At 50.2% G+C, this 15,836-nt stretch overlaps 1 protein-coding gene across 3 annotated transcripts in view; it reads left to right on the forward strand.

Moving 5' to 3' along the window:
- BRAF (B-Raf proto-oncogene, serine/threonine kinase) overlaps positions 1-15,836 on the forward strand; it is a 72,505-nt gene that overhangs the window by 37,826 nt on the left and 18,843 nt on the right. For all 3 annotated transcript variants that reach the window (XM_075343906.1, XM_075343907.1, XM_075343909.1), the window contains exons 6-9: positions 4,690-4,838; positions 13,903-14,022; positions 15,167-15,326; positions 15,583-15,622. In XM_075343906.1, coding sequence (XP_075200021.1) covers positions 4,690-4,838; positions 13,903-14,022; positions 15,167-15,326; positions 15,583-15,622 — 469 coding nt within the window. The remainder of the gene's footprint in view (positions 1-4,689; positions 4,839-13,902; positions 14,023-15,166; positions 15,327-15,582; positions 15,623-15,836) is intronic.

A 15,836-nucleotide genomic window follows, 5' to 3' on the forward strand; every position in this document is an offset into this window, starting at 1 on the left:
AGGGGTGCGACTGGCCCTGAAGGAGAGATTGCACCCCTGTCTGTAGTGAACGCTGTTTGTCCAGCGGAAGCATCACTATCGCTGATAGAGTATGAAACTCCATGCCAAGGTATGTTATCGATTGGGTTGGAGTCAGATTTGACTTTGAAAAGTTGATGATCCACCCGAAACTCTGGAGAGTTTCCAGCGCAACGTTCAGACTGTGTTGGCATGCCTCTTGAGAGGGTGCCTTGACAAGCAGATCGTCCAAGTAAGGGATCACAGAGTGACCCTGAGAGTGCAGGACTGCTACTACTGCTGCCATGACCTTGGTGAAGACCCTTGGGGCTGTCGCCAGACCGAAAGGCAGGGCTACGAACTGAAGGTGTTCGTCTCCTATAACGAAGCGTAGAAAACGCTGGTGCTCTGGAGCAATCGGCACGTGGAGATAAGCATCCTTGATGTCTATTGATGCTAGGAAATCTCCTTGAGACATTGAGGCGATGACGGAGCGGAGAGATTCCATCCGGAACCGCCTGGTGTTCACGTGCTTGTTGAGCAGTTTTAGGTCCAGAACAGGACGGAAAGACCCGTCCTTTTTTGGCACCACAAACAAATTGGAGTAAAAACCGTGACCTTGCTCCTGAAGAGGAACAGGGATCACCACTCCTTCTGCCTTTAAAGAGCACACCGCCTGCAGAAGAGCCTCGGCTCGGCCGGGAGGCGGAGACGTTCTGAAGAATCGAGTTGGAGGACGAGAGCTGAACTCTATCCTGTACCCGTGAGACAGAATGTCTCTCACCCAACGGTCTTTGACATGTGGCAGCCAAATGTCGCCAAAGCGGGAGAGCCTGCCACCGACCGAGGATGCGGAGAGAGGAGGCCGAGAGTCATGAGGAAGCCGCCTTGGTAGCGGTTCCTCCAGCTGCTTTCTTTGGGCGTGACTGAGCCCGCCAAGAATCTGAGCTCCTCTGATCCTTTTGAGTCCTTTTGGACGAGGAGAATTGGGACCTGCCCGAGCCTCGAAAGGACCGAAACCTGGACTGTCCCTTCCTCTGTTGGGGTTTATTTGACCTGGGCTGAGGTAAGGAAGAATCCTTACCCTTGGACTGTTTAATGATTTCATCCAATCTCTCACCAAACAGTCTGTCACCAGAAAATGGTAAACTGGTTAAGCACTTCTTGGAAGCAGAATCTGCCTTCCATTCCCTTAACCACAATTCTCTGCGTAAAACCACGGAGTTGGCGGACGCCACTGCCGTACGGCTTGTAGAGTCCAGGACAGCATTAATAGCGTAAGACGCAAATGCAGACATTTGAGAGGTTAAGGACGCTACTTGCGGAACAGATGTACGTGTGACAGTGTCAATCTGCGCCAGACCAGCTGAAATAGCTTGGAGTGCCCATACGGCTGCGAATGCAGGAGCAAACGACGCGCCGATAGCTTCATAGATGGATTTCAACCAGAGTTCCATCTGTCTGTCAGTGGCATCTTTAAGTGAAGCCCCATCTTCCACTGCAACTATGGATCTAGCCGCAAGCCTGGAGATTGGGGGATCCACCTTTGGACACTGGGTCCAGCTCTTGACCACGTCCGGGGGAAAGGGATAACGTGTATCCTTAAGACGTTTGGAGAAACGCTTATCTGGATAAGCGTGGTGTTTCTGGACTGACTCTCTAAAGTCAGAGTGGTCCAGAAAAGTACTCAATTTACGCTTGGGATACCTGAAATGGAATTTCTCCTGCTGTGAAGCTGACTCCTCCACTGGAGGAGCTGGGGAAGAAATATCCAACATTTTATTAATGGACGCTATGAGATCATTCACTATTGCGTCCCCATCAGGTGTATCCAGATTGAGAGCGGTCTCAGGATCAGAATCCTGATCAGCTACCTCTGCCTCATCAAACAGAGAGTCGTCCTGCTGGGACCCTGACCAGTGTGATGAAGTCGAGGGTCGCTCATAGCGAGCTCGCTTAGGCTGTCTGGGACTGTCGTCCGTGTCAGAGCCATCACACCGGGATGCATGGGACCCCCCCGGAGCACGGATTTGTTCCAAATGAGGGGGGCCAGGGAGCATTGAATCAACAGTGCCCATGGTCTGAGGTACCGGTCTGGACTGCAAAGTCTCAAGGATTTTTGACATAGTCACCGACAGTTTATCAGCAAAAACTGCAAACTCCGTCCCTGTCACCTGGACAGTGTTCACAGGCGGTTCTCCTTGGGCCACTTCTAGCAGAGACCCTGGCTGAGCAAGTGCTACAGGGGCCGAGCATTGCATACAATGGGGGTCAGTGGCACCTGCCGGTAGAACAGCCCCACATGCGGTACAAGTAGCATAGAAAGCCTGTGTCTTGGCCCCCTTGCTTTTTGCGGACGACATGCTGTTGTCTAGCAATCTAGGAGGGTATATAGCCAAGAATAGCGACCGTACAGTGCACTGTATAGCATACAAGCATAAAGTACAAATGAACACTTCGGCACTAATGGGGTCAGCACCCGAGGTGCCTCTTACCGCCCGCTGCCAGCGGGTGTGTGGTCGCCAGAATCCCGTGCCTGGGTCTCCCAGAGCTTGTCTCCCCTCTCCAGTCAGACTGCAAACAGGAATGGCTGCCGGCGTCCTATGAAGAGGGGCGGGCCGTGGGCGTGCCCCAGACAAAGTGCGGGAAACTGGCGTCCCACTGTGTCCAGTGAGGGGGGTGGAGTATGCTAAGCAGACTCCAGCCCTCAGCGCTGACGTTCTGACCAGCGTCCCGCCCTTCCCCTGACTGGCAGGCCTGGGGGCGGGAACTAAACGGAACTAGGCCGCGAAAGCCGGGGACTCGATTTATAAGCGCGGCCGTCATGTCATATATGCACGGCCAGCGCGGAAGTCCCCGGCGCACCACAAGTCCCAGCCGCGTCGCAGCGCTGCTGTAAAAACCGCCATCAGCGGTCGGCGCGGTAGTTCCTAACACATAAACTCACTCAGCAAGCTGTAGTGAGTATAGCACAAGCGCGCTGCGCTGCTGCCCCCGGCGCACTAACACACCCAGCAATGCTGGTGTGTGTGTGCGCGATTTGTACGGGGACACAGAGTACCTTAATGTAGCAGGGTCCTGTCCCTGACGATACTCATCTCCACGTCCAGCAGATTCCCAGGGGCTGTGGACAGAGCACGGTCTCCTGTGCTTGGAGACCGATAGGATCCCACTTCACCCAGAGCCCTAAGGGGATGGGGAAGGAAAACAGCATGTGGGCTCCAGCCTCCGTACCCGCAATGGGTACCTCAACCTTAACAAACACCGCCAACAAACGTGTGGTGAGAAGGGAGCATGCTGGGGGCCCTAGTATGGGCCCTCTTTTCTTCCATCCGACAAAGTCAGCAGCTGCTGCTGACTAAACAGTGGAGCTATGCGTGCATGTGTGCCTCCTTCGCACAAAGCATGAAAACTGAGGAGCCCGTGATCCCACGGGGGGTGTATAGGCAGTAGGGGAGGGGCCTTACACTTTTAAGTGTAATACTTTGTGTGGCCTCCGGAGGCAGTAGCTATACACCCAATTGTCTGGGTCTCCCAATAGAGCGACAAAGAAAGTGGCATTTCTAGTAGCAGTTACTTCACTCCGTAGAGTGTAGGAGCTTGCAGCACTGTCATGCAAAGCCCCCTTCTTGGTTTTTCACCAGGATAAGGTGGTTCTCCGTCCTGTTCCGGAATTTCTCCCTAAGGTGGTATCTCCTTTTCATCTCAATCAGGATATCACCTTACCTTCATTTTGCCCTAATCCAATTCACCGCTTTGAAAAGGATTTGCACTCATTAGATCTAGTGAGAGCACTCCGTTTCTACGTGTCTCGCACAGCGCCCCTGCGTCGTTCAGATGCGCTTTTGGCTTGTGGCTGGTCAGCGTAAGGGTTCGCAAGCTTCCAGGTCAACCTTGGCTCGGTGGATTAAGGAACCGATTCTTGAAGCTTACCGTTCTTCGGGGCTTCCGATTCCTTCGGGGCTGAAAGCCCATTCTACCAGAGCCGTGGGGGCGTCCCGGGCATTGCGGCACCAGGCAACGGCTCTACAAGTGTCAGGCAGCTACGTGGTCTAGTTTGCACACTTTCACAAAGCACTATCAAGTGCATGCCTATGCTTCGGCAGATGCCAGTCTAGGTAGGCGAGTCCTTCAGGCGGCGGTGGCCCACCTGTAAGAGGGAGTCGTGTCGGCTCTTTTTATTGAGGTATTCTTTTACCCACCCAGGGACTGCTTTTGGACGTCCCAATTGTCTGGGTCTCCCAATGGAGCGACAAAGAAGAAGGGAATTTTGTTTACTTACCGTAAATTCCTTTTCTTCTAGCTCCTATTGGGAGACCCAGCACCCGCCCCTGTTCCCTTCGGGCTAGTTGTTCTTTTGTGTACACATGTTGTTCATGTTCAATTGTTTCATGGTTTTCAGTTCTCCGAACATCCTTCGGATTGAATTTACCTTAAACCAATTTATAAGTTTCCTCCTTCCTGCTTTTGCACCAAAACTGAGGAGCCCTTGATGCACGGGAGGGTGTATAGGCAGAGGGGAGGGGTTACACTTTTGAGTGTAATACTTTGTGTGGCCTCCGGAGGCAGAAGCTATACACCCGATTGTCTGGGTCTCCCAATTAGAGCTAGAAGAAAAGGAATTTACGGTAAGTAAACAAAATTCCCTTCTTTTTTTGCCATGTTTGACCTGAGTCCTTCTGTGTTTTTCAGGTACGGAAAACCTTCTTCACTTTAGCGTTCTGTGACTTCTGCCGGAAGCTGCTGTTCCAGGGTTTTCGGTGCCAGACATGCGGGTACAAGTTCCACCAGCGGTGCAGCACGGAGGTGCCACTCATGTGCGTCAACTACGACCAACTCGAGTAAGTTGTCCCGAGGAGAAGGCAACCGGTGCTAATGGCGCCAAGGTCTATATCCATTTATTAGGATGGGGAGAGTCAAGGGAACTCTTTGTGGTGTTTGGGTCCTAAATTCTGTGCTGATTAAATTTTTTTTTTTTTTTTTTTTTCCCCCTCCCATTATTATCAACCCCTATAGCTATGGGGTAAATAACTTACTGTCTGCAGCTACCACTAGAGGGAGCTGTGCATACTGATCATATATTGAACAAGTGAGCTCCCTCTGGTGGTGACTGGCAGCAGACACTATTTTATCACTTGCCTTGTTTACTGTGTGGGATTTTCAGCTCTGTGAGAAGCTGTTTAACTTCTATAAACTTTATTGACCAGATTAACTTTTTGCCATATTCCCCCCTCCTTCCCCAACCTCCTTCCCCAACCTCCATGTTTAGACATTATTTATTTTTTTTATTATTTATTTGCTTTATTACTATTAAAGTGTTTTTGAAAGCTTTCTTTATTTTGGTTAGAATTGTATTAATTGTATTTTATTTTTTTTGCAATAAATTTGCTATTTTTATATTCAAATTGTCTCTCCAGTAAAGGAGACAAACTCTAGCACAGCGCCACCTATTGGAAGTAGCGATCCTAAAAGTCACAAGTGGATTTTCAACAATCCTTTGCAATATGACTCAGGATATATAAGCCAGATCAGAATCCCAATTTGCAGACACGGTGTTTCGGGGTGCTTGCCCCTCGTCAGTGCAAAGTATGGGGGTGTCTGATCTGGCTCAAAAAAAAAAAAAATTAAACATATTTTAATGTTATAATAGTGGCCTTTTCTTTGTCGCTCCATTGGGAGACCCAGACAATTGGGTGTATAGCTTCTGCCTCCGGAGGCCACACAAAGTATTACACTTTTAAAAAAGTGTAACCCCTCCCCTCTGCCTATACACCCTCCTGTGGACCACGGGCTCCTCAGTTTTTATGCTTTGTGTGGAAGGAGGCACACATCCACTCATGCATTCTCATACATAGCTATGTCGGATGGAAGAAAAGAGGTCCCCGATGGGGTCCCCGGCATGTTCCCTTCTCACCCCACTAAGTCGGCGGTGTTGTTAAGGTTGAGGTACCCATTGCGGGTACAGAGGCTGGAGCCACATGCCGTCTCCTTCACCAGCCCTTATGCGGCTCTGGGAGAAGTGGGATCCTATGCAGTCATCCATGTGCTGGGACCGTGCTCCATCCGCAGCCCCTGGTGGAACCTGCCGGACCGGAGCTTCTTCATCCCCAGGGACCGGGCCCTGCAACTTGAAGGTACTCTGTATCCTCATGTGGGGACTGTACAGGGGTCGCACCTTCTCCCCGGAAGCCGCGGTGGTTCCGTCCGTTGTTTTTTCGGTGGACTTCCGCGCCAACCGTGCCTGCTTGTCGGGCGCGGCCTTAAATTGAGCCCCCGGCTTCGCCGCGGCCTAGTCCGAAAAATCCTGCCCCCGAGCCTGCCTGTCAGGGGTAAGGGCGGGATTACCGACATGATGTCGGCCTTGAGGGCTGGAGCATCCTGCATGTCTCCCTCCCCCCTCATTGACCACTTGGGGACTCCAGATTCCCGCTCTCTGCTAGCGCCGCCCTCGGCTCCACTCCCCCCCGAGAGCTCCGGCAGCCATTTTTAGCATTCTGCCGGTGGATGCTATTCAGCAGCAAGGCTCTGCAGCTCCGGGGGATCCACGACAGGGAATCTGGAGGACACACTCCGCTCGTGAGCGGTTGGTAAGCCACACCGGTCACCCGGTGCTGGTCCCCCTAAGGTGGCGGGATATGGAGATATATATATATTATCTGTCTCTCTGTCTCTCTGGTATACCCTTTTCCCATATACAGTTAGGTCCAGAAATATTTGGACAGTGACACAAGTTTTGTTATTTTAGCTGTTTACAAAAACATGTTCAGAAATACAATTCTATATATAATATGGGCTGAAAGTGCACACTCCCAGCTGCAATATGACAGTTTTCACATCCAAATCGGAGAAAGGGTTTAGGAATCATAGCTCTGTAATGCATAGCCTCTTCTTTTTCAAGGGACCAAAAGTAATTGGACAAGGGACTCTAAGGGCTGCAATTAACTCTGAAGGCGTCTCCCTCGTTAACCTGTAAACAATGAAGTAGTTAAAAGGTCTGGGGTTGATTACAGGTGTGTGGTTTTGCATTTGGAAGCTGTTGCTGTGACCAGATAACATGCGGTCTAAGGAACTCTCAATTGAGGTGAAGCAGAACATCCTGAGGCTGAAAAAAAAGAAAAAATCCATCAGAGAGATAGCAGACATGCTTGGAGTAGCAAAATCAACAGTCGGGTACATTCTGAGAAAAAAGGAATTGACTGGTGAGCTTGGGAACTCAAAAAGGCCTGGGCGTCCACGGATGACAACAGTGGTGGATGATCGCCGCATACTTTGGTGAAGAAGAACCCGTTCACAACATCAACTGAAGTCCAGAACACTCTCAGTGAAGTAGGTGTATCTGTCTCTAAGTCAACAGTAAAGAGAAGACTCCATGAAAGTAAATACAAAGGGTTCACATCTAGATGCAAACCATTCATCAATTCCAAAAATAGACAGGCCAGAGTTAAATTTGCTGAAAAACACCTCATGAAGCCAGCTCAGTTCTGGAAAAGTATTCTATGGATAGATGAGACAAAGATCAACCTGTACCAGAATGATGGGAAGAAAAAAGTTTGGAGAAGAAAGGGAACGGCACATGATCCAAGGCACACCACATCCTCTGTAAAACATGGTGGAGGCAACGTGATGGCATGGGCATGCATGGCTTTCAATGGCACTGGGTCACTTGTGTTTATTGATGACATAACAGCAGAAAAGAGTAGCCGGATGAATTCTGAAGTGTACCGGGATATACTTTCAGCCCAGATTCAGCCAAATGCCGCAAAGTTGATCGGACGGCGCTTCATAGTACAGATGGACAATGACCCCAAGCATACAGCCAAAGCTACCCAGGAGTTCATGAGTGCAAAAAAGTGGAACATTCTGCAATGGCTAAGTCAATCACCAGATCTTAACCCAATTGAGCATGCATTTCACTTGCTCAAATCCAGACTTAAGACGGAAAGACCCACAAACAAGCAAGACCTGAAGGCTGCGGCTGTAAAGGCCTGGCAAAGCATTAAGAAGGAGGAAACCCAGCGTTTGGTGATGTCCATGGGTTCCAGACTTAAGGCAGTGATTGCCTCCAAAGGATTCGCAACAAAACATTGAAAATAAAAATATTTTTTTTGGGTTTGGTTTATTTGTCCAATTACTTTTGACCTCCTAAAATGTGTAGTGTTTGTAAAGAAATGTGTACAATTCCTACAATTTCTATCAGATATTTTTGTTCAAACCTTCAAATTAAACGTTACAATCTGCACTTGAATTCTGTTGTAGAGGTTTCATTTCAAATCCAATGTGGTGGCATGCAGAGCCCAACTCGCGAAAATTGTGTCACTGTCCAAATATTTCTGGACCTAACTGTACCCTCAGTGGTCACTCTCCTAAGAGACAACAGCATGTCGTCCACAAGGAGCAAAGCTACTAAGCCACAGATTTTTTTCGCGGCCTGTACCTCTTGTGGGGCTATGTTGCCTGCGGGATCCACCTACCCTCACTGATCAATGCTCGACTCCTGCCACGCTTGCTCAGCCGGAGCCTAGGGCAATTGTGGGCCCCTCGGCTCATGTAGATCCCCCGGCTCCCCCTGAGCAGTCTGCAGGGACAGAGTCACCGGCGTTGGCCTCTTTCGCTGAGAAACTCTCTCAGTCACTTACTCAGTCCATTGCACAGTCTATGGACAAATGGTCATCTAAGCTCCTTGAGGCATTGCAGTCCAGACCGGGCTCTTCACAGGCCCCGGTCCCTGTTAGTTTGTCTCCTCCAGGCCCTTCTCGGTCCGCGCCGCAGCACGCTCCCAGGATAGCCCCTAGGTCCCAGGCGGAGGACTCCTGCCCGGATCGCAGCCCCAGACCTGCTAAGCGGCCTCGCTGGGATTCTTCCCCGGCCTCCTCACGCTGCTCTGGATCCCAGTTTGAGGACTCAGGAAGACGAGGCGGACGTGGGAGCTCAGGGCTCTGACCCTGACTTCGCCCTTAACCTTGATACCCCTGAGGGGGACGCCTTAGTAAATGATCTTATCTCGTCCATCAACCAGGTGTTGGATCTCTCTCCACCACCTCCTCCTGCAGAGGAGCCGGCTTCTCAGCAGGAGAAACACCAATTTCGATTCCCCAAACGTACGCGCAATACGTTTTTTTATCACTCTAACTTCAGGGACGCTGTCCAGAAGCCCAGAGCGGTCCCGGACAAGCGCTTTGCTAAACGGCACACTGACACGCGTTATCCCTTTCCACCTGAAGTCGTTAAGGGCTGGGCACACTCTCCCAAGGTGGATCCTCCAGTCTCTAGATTGGCTGCTAGGTCCGTTGTGTCTGTTGCCGATGGCTCATCCCTGAAGGATGCCACTGACAGACAGAGCTCTTGGTGAAGTCTATTTATGAGGCCACGGGCGCGTCTTTTGCCCCAGCCTTTGCGGCTGTGTGGGCTCTCCAAGCAATCTCGGCATGTCTGACTGAGATTAATGCTGTCACGCGGAATTCTGCTCCGCATGTGTCTTCCTTGACCTCTCAGGCATCAGCATTTTCGTCCTACGCCATGAACGCCGTCCTGGACTCCGCTAGCCGTACGGCTGTAGCATCCGCTAACTCCGTGGCAGTCCGCAGGGCCATGTGGCTGCGCGAATGGAAAGCAGACTCTGCTTCCAAAAGGTTCTTAACTAGTTTGCCTTTTTCTGGCGAACGTTTGTTTGGCGAACGGTTGGATGAGATTATTAAGGAATCCTCGGGAAAGGACTCCTCCTTACCCCAGTCCAAACCTAAGAGACCTCAGCAGAGAAAAATCCAATCGAGGTTTCGGTCCTTTCGTCCCTCCGCCAAGCCCCAATCCTCTTCGTCCAACCGGCCGGAGAAAGGCCAGAGGAACTCCTATGCGTGGCGGTCCAAGTCACGCCCCCAAAAGGCCGCAGGAGGCACTGCATGACTCTCGGCCTCATCTAGCCACATCCTCGGTCGGTGGCGGGCTCTCCCGCTTTGGCGACGCCTGGTGGCCACACGTTCAAGACCGATGGGTGAGAGACATTCTGTCTCATGGTTACAGGATAGAGTTCAGCTCTCGACCTACGGCTCGTTTTTTCAGAACCTCCCCACCCCCCGCACAGGCCGACGCACTTTTTCAGGCAGTAGACGCTCTAAAGATAGGAGTTGTGATTCCCGTTCCCCTTCAGGAACGTGGTCGCGGATTTTACTCCAACTTGTTCGTGGTGCCAAAAAAGGACGGGTCATTCTGTCCCGTTCTGGACCTCAAGCTGCTCAACAGACATGTGAGAACCAGACGGTTTCGGATGGAATCTCGCCGCTCGGTCATCGCCTCGATGTCACAAGGAGACTTCCTAGCATCAATCGACATCAAGGATGCTTATCTCCATGTGCCGATCGCACCCGAACATCAACGTTTCCTGCGTTTCGCCATCGGGGACGAACACCTCCAGTTCGTCGCATTGCCCTTCGGCCTGGCGACAGCCCCACGGGTTTTCACCAAAGTCATGGCATCCGTCGTGGCGGTCCTGCACTCTCAGGGCCACTCGGTGATCCCATACTTGGACTATCTCCTAGTCAGGGCCCCTTCTCGGGTGGCGTGTCAACAAAGTCTTACCGTCACTCTGGCGACTCTCCAGCAGTTCGGGTGGATCATCAATTTCCCGAAATCCAAGTTGACGCCGACCCAATCACTGACTTACCTCGGGTTGGAGTTTCATATCCAGCCAGCGTTAGTCAAGCTACCGCGGGACAAACAGCTTTCTCTGCAGGCGGGGGTGCAGTCACTTCTTCGGAGTCAGTCACACCCCTTAAGGCGCCTCATGCACTTCCTGGGGAAGATGGTTGCAGCTATGGAGGCAGTGCCGTTCGCGCAATTCCATCTATGGCCACTCCAATGGGACATTCTTCGCAAATGGGACAAGAGTTCGGCTTCCCTCGACAAGAACATCTCTCTTTCACTTGCAACCAAAACATCACTTCAGTGGTGGCTCCTACCCACATCTCTGGCCCGGGGAAAATCCTTCCTACCCCCAACCTGGGCCGTGGTCACCACGGACGCGAGCCTGTCAGGTTGGGGAGCGGTTTTTCTCCACCACAGGGCTCAAGGAACCTGGACTCCAATAGAATCGTCTCATCAGATCAATATTCTGGAGATAAGGGCAGTAATATCTAGCCCTATTGGCTTTCCATCGGTGGCTGGAGGGCAGGCAGATCCGAATCCAGTCGGACAACGCCACTGCCGTCGCCTACATCAACCACCAAGGCGGCACTCTCAGTCGTCAAGCCTTCCAGGAAGTCGGGCGGATTCTGCAGTGGGTGGAAGTCACAGGCTCCACCATCTCCGCAGTTCACATCCCGGGCGTGGAAAACTGGGAAGCAGATTTTCTCAGTCGTCAGGGCATGGACGCGGGGGAATGGTCTCTTCACCCAGACGTGTTTCGAGAGATCTGTCGCCGCTGGGGAACGCCGGACGTCGATCTCATGGCGTCACGACACAACAACAAGGTCCCGGCCTTCATGGCACGGTCTCAGGATCACAGAGCTCTGGCAAGCAGACGCTCTGGTCCAGGATTGGTCGCAGTTTCGACTGCCATATGTGTTTCCCCCTCTGGCGATGCTGCCCAGGGTACTACGCAAGATCCGGTCCGACTGCCGTCGCGCCATTCTCGTCGCTCCAGACTGGCCGAGGCGGTCGTGGTATTCGGATCTGTGGCATCTCACGGTGGGTCAACCGTGGGCGCTTCCAGACCGCCCAGACTTGCTGTCACAAGGGCCGTTTTTCCATCTGAATTCTGTGGCCCTCAACCTGACTGTGTGGCCTTTGAGTCCTGGCTCCTAGCGTCTTCAGGGTTATCTCAGGATGTCATTGCCACCATGAGACAAGCCAAGAAGCCAACGTCCGCCAAGATCTATTACAGGTCTTGGCAAATCTTCTTATCCTGGTGCTCTGATAACGGTTTTCCTCCATGGCCGTTTGCTTTACCCACATTTCTTTCATTCCTACAATCTGGAATGGACAAGGGTTTGTCCCTCGGCTCTCTCAAGGGCCAAGTGTCGGCGCTCTCCGTGTTTTTTCAAAAGCGTCTAGCCAGGCTTCCGCAGGTCCGCACGTTCCTGCAGGGAGTTTGCCACATGGTCCCACCTTACAAACGTCCGTTGGAACCTTGGGATCTTAACAGGGTTCTGACGGCTCTTCAAAAGCCGCCTTTTGAGCCGCTGCGGGATGTCTCTCTCTCTCTCTCTCTCTCTCTCTCTCCCGTCTTTCTCAGAAGGTGGCCTTCCTGGTGGCAGTCACATCACTTCGGAGAGTGTCTGAGCTTGCAGCGCTGTCATGCAAAGCCCCCTTCCTGGTTTTCCACCAGGATAAGGTGGTTCTGCGTCCTGTCCCGGAATTTCTCCCTAAGGTGGTATCCCCTTTTCATCTAAATCAGGATATCTCCTTGCCTTCCTTTTGCCCTAATCCAATTCACCAGTGTGAAAAGGATTTGCACTCTTTGGATCTAGTGAGAGCACTCCGGCTCTACGTGTCTCGCACGGTGCCCCTGCGCCGTTCAGACGCGCTCTTTGTCCTTGTCGCTGGCCAGCGTAAGGGCTCTCAGGCCTCCAAGTCAAACTTGGCTCGGTGGATCAAGGAACCAATTCTCGAGGCCTACCGTACTTCTGGGCTTCCACTTCCTTCAGGGTTGAAAGCCCATTCTACCAGAGCCGTGGGTGCGTCCTGGGCTTTGCGGCACCGGGCGACGGCTCAGCAGGTGTGTCAGGCAGCTACGTGGTCTAGTCTGCACACTTTCACGAAGCACTATCAAGTGCATACCTATGCTTCGGCAGACGCCAGTCTAGGTAGGAGAGTCCTCCAGGCGGCGGTTGCCCACCTGTAAGAGGGGGCCGTTTTCGGCTCTTTTTATTGAGGTATTCTTTTACCCACCCAGGGACTGCTTTTGGACGTCCCAATTGTCTGGGTCTCCCAATGGAGCGACAAAGAAAAAGGGAATTTTGTTTACTTACCGTAAATTCCTTTTCTTCTAGCTCCTATTGGGAGACCCAGCACCCGCCCCTGTGCCCTTCGGGTTGTTGTTCTTTTGTGTACACATGTTGTTGATGTTGATTTGTTCTTGGTTCATTGTTTTCAGTTCTCCGAACATCCTTCGGAGTGAATTTACCCTAGACCAATTTATAAGTTTTCTCCTTCCTGCTTTTGCACCAAAACTGAGGAGCCCATGGTCCATGGGAGGGTGTATAGGCAGAGGGGAGGGGTTACACTTTTTAAAGTGTAATACTTTGTGTGGCCTCCGGAGGCAGAAGCTATACACCCAATTGTCTTGGTCTCCCAATAGGAGCTAGAAGAAAAGGAATTTACGGTAACTAAACAAAATTCCCTTTTTTTCTCATGGTAATTTGTATGAATAGTTTTGGCTCCTCAGGGGCAGGACTAAAGGTGATTTTCATAGTTGCCTTATTTTTTTTTCCTGAGGTGCTTGGGTTTTTTTTTTTTTGTTTTGTTTAATTTTTACCAATTTTTACCAATTATTCACTAGTTATATTAGGGATATTTTTTACTAGTTTCCTATTGTAAAACAAAACAAAAATCTTTTTTTTTTTTTTACAATAGGAAACTAAAAAAATATCCCTAATATAACTAGTAAAGAATAAGTGGTAAAAAATTTATTTATTTATTTTTTTTGTGCTAATTTCCTTCTTATGTGGCTATATCACGTGATCACCCTGAAGCATTAAGCTGCTTTTGACCTGTATACACTCACAGAGCATTTATTGTATTGCAGTCAGGGAGGCAGGAACCGTAATAAACTGTTGCTGTCTTCTCAATGTCAAGTCCGGCTGTCTCTGTACCTCTTGTACACCTTTCGAAATGACTCTGCAGAATTCTGTACAGACTAGCCAGGTTCACCACACACGAAGATCCTGAGCCTCTGTGTATTTTCTCTCGCAGTTTGCTGTTTGTCTCGAAGTTCTTTGAACACCACCCGATATCTCAGGATGAAGGTCCCTTCGAGGAGGTCACCCCAGCCGTCGAATCCTGCTCCCCCTCACCCCCTCCAGATATCAGCGGGTAAGGTCTACTAGTATTCCCGAGACACATGGAGGACAATTCTTCCCCTGGCATTTAGCCCACCATGAATGGTCTCGGCGGCCTTCTCCCTTTCTGCAGCTGCCATGGTTTTATTTTACGAAGCGCTTCTTACAGTGGAAATGTATGAGAGCAATCTGCTTCTTCCTCTTCCTGGATAGGACGATCCCTTTCAGCCCGTCCTCGGTGACCGCGTATTCTCCCATCACTGAGGCCGGAGACGGCAGTTGATGATTTAAAAAATAAAATTTAAACTGTAACTGTCACGTCAGGTGATCTCTCAGTAGAATGTCTGTGTTCTCTAGCTCCGCCCCCTCTAGCTCCGCCCCCTCCATAGACTTAAGTGTCAGCCTCCAGCTCCTCTCTCAATAATGGTAAAATCTGGCATTTTGGAACAGAGTTTACAAAGGAAAAGTTCAGTCACTGAGGAGAGGGTCGGTAGGTGCCTCTGTGTAATTTGGGATCGTCCCGCTGCTCAGTTGATAGAGCCAGGTAAACTATACAACATAACCTGGGGGGATTTTTTTTCTCTCTCCTGTTTAATAATTTCATAAGGGGAAGAAAAAAACTCTCTTCCTTTTTATGTTCCTCTTTTGTTCCTCCTGGAAATGAGTGAATATTTTGATAACGGGGAGTTCTCCTCCCACATGTCAATATGAGGCATCCCTGACCTCCCTGACACTAGGGGGCGCTAGTTTTTTTTTTTTGGGCAATTTTGACACTGGACATTAAAATTCCCCTTGTTTAAAAAAATGTTGCTGCCTCCTCCCAATCAGTGGTGATGGCAACATAACGCGATGACAAGGGTCTGGCAATGCCCTGTCATACATTTTCAAGAGGAACAATGGAGGGATAGCACAACCCCACCAGTTTCGGAGGATGAGGGGCTGCCGGTCTCTTCATTGTATCCTTGTTCTTGTGATGGCCAATTAAAGGGGCTTTTCCAAAAAACATAAATGTAGGACCATTTGCTAGAACAGGGGTCTCTATGCTCTTTGCCATGGCCTAATTGCCAGTGGACCGGCATTGACACCATGCATGGCCGCAACAGCTGGGATCTAAGGAGAACCACTGCGATCTTCCCTCTCGAGTGATCTCACTAAATGTTTTGTTCTTTTCGTTCTAGGCCTCCCAGTCTCCCCAGTAGTTCTCCGTCCAAGTCCATTCCTATTCCCCAGCCTTTCCGGCCTGCCGATGAAGACCACAGAAACCAGTTTGGCCAGCGAGACCGGTCGTCCTCCGCCCCCAATGTTCACATTAACACCATTGAGCCTGTTAATATCGATGTGAGTGACCCGACGTGTCCAGGATTTGTGGCCCGCAACCTAGAATACCCGATAACCTATAGCAAAACCTGAGCAATTTCCCTGCAGCGCTCCCACAGGAGACATGAAGTATTACACTGCACTCATTCACATGGGTCATCTGCATAATTCATGGCAGCGTAGACCCTAAAGAATGAAAGATGACCCCTTTCATTCCCCAACCAATGCTATCTTTCTGGCAACCGGACTCATCTGCCTCTTTCTCACTATCATTTAGGACTTAATCCAGGACCAGGGCCTTCAGCGTAGCGAGGGAGGTAAGTGACACCCTACATCTCCTCACTGATATTGGAGGACCTTTCTACTCACCTGAATCCGCTATTTAAAAATAAAAAAAAAAAATATATATATATATATAATATTTTCTTATACTTTTTTTATTTGTTAAAAATCATGATATATTAAATTAATATACTTGATAAAATTGTTTTGTAAATTATATTAAAAAATACACTTTATATAATTTAAAAA

This window comes from Anomaloglossus baeobatrachus, chromosome 4 (assembly GCF_048569485.1).
Source record: "Anomaloglossus baeobatrachus isolate aAnoBae1 chromosome 4, aAnoBae1.hap1, whole genome shotgun sequence".
Taxonomy (NCBI): domain Eukaryota; kingdom Metazoa; phylum Chordata; class Amphibia; order Anura; family Aromobatidae; genus Anomaloglossus; species Anomaloglossus baeobatrachus.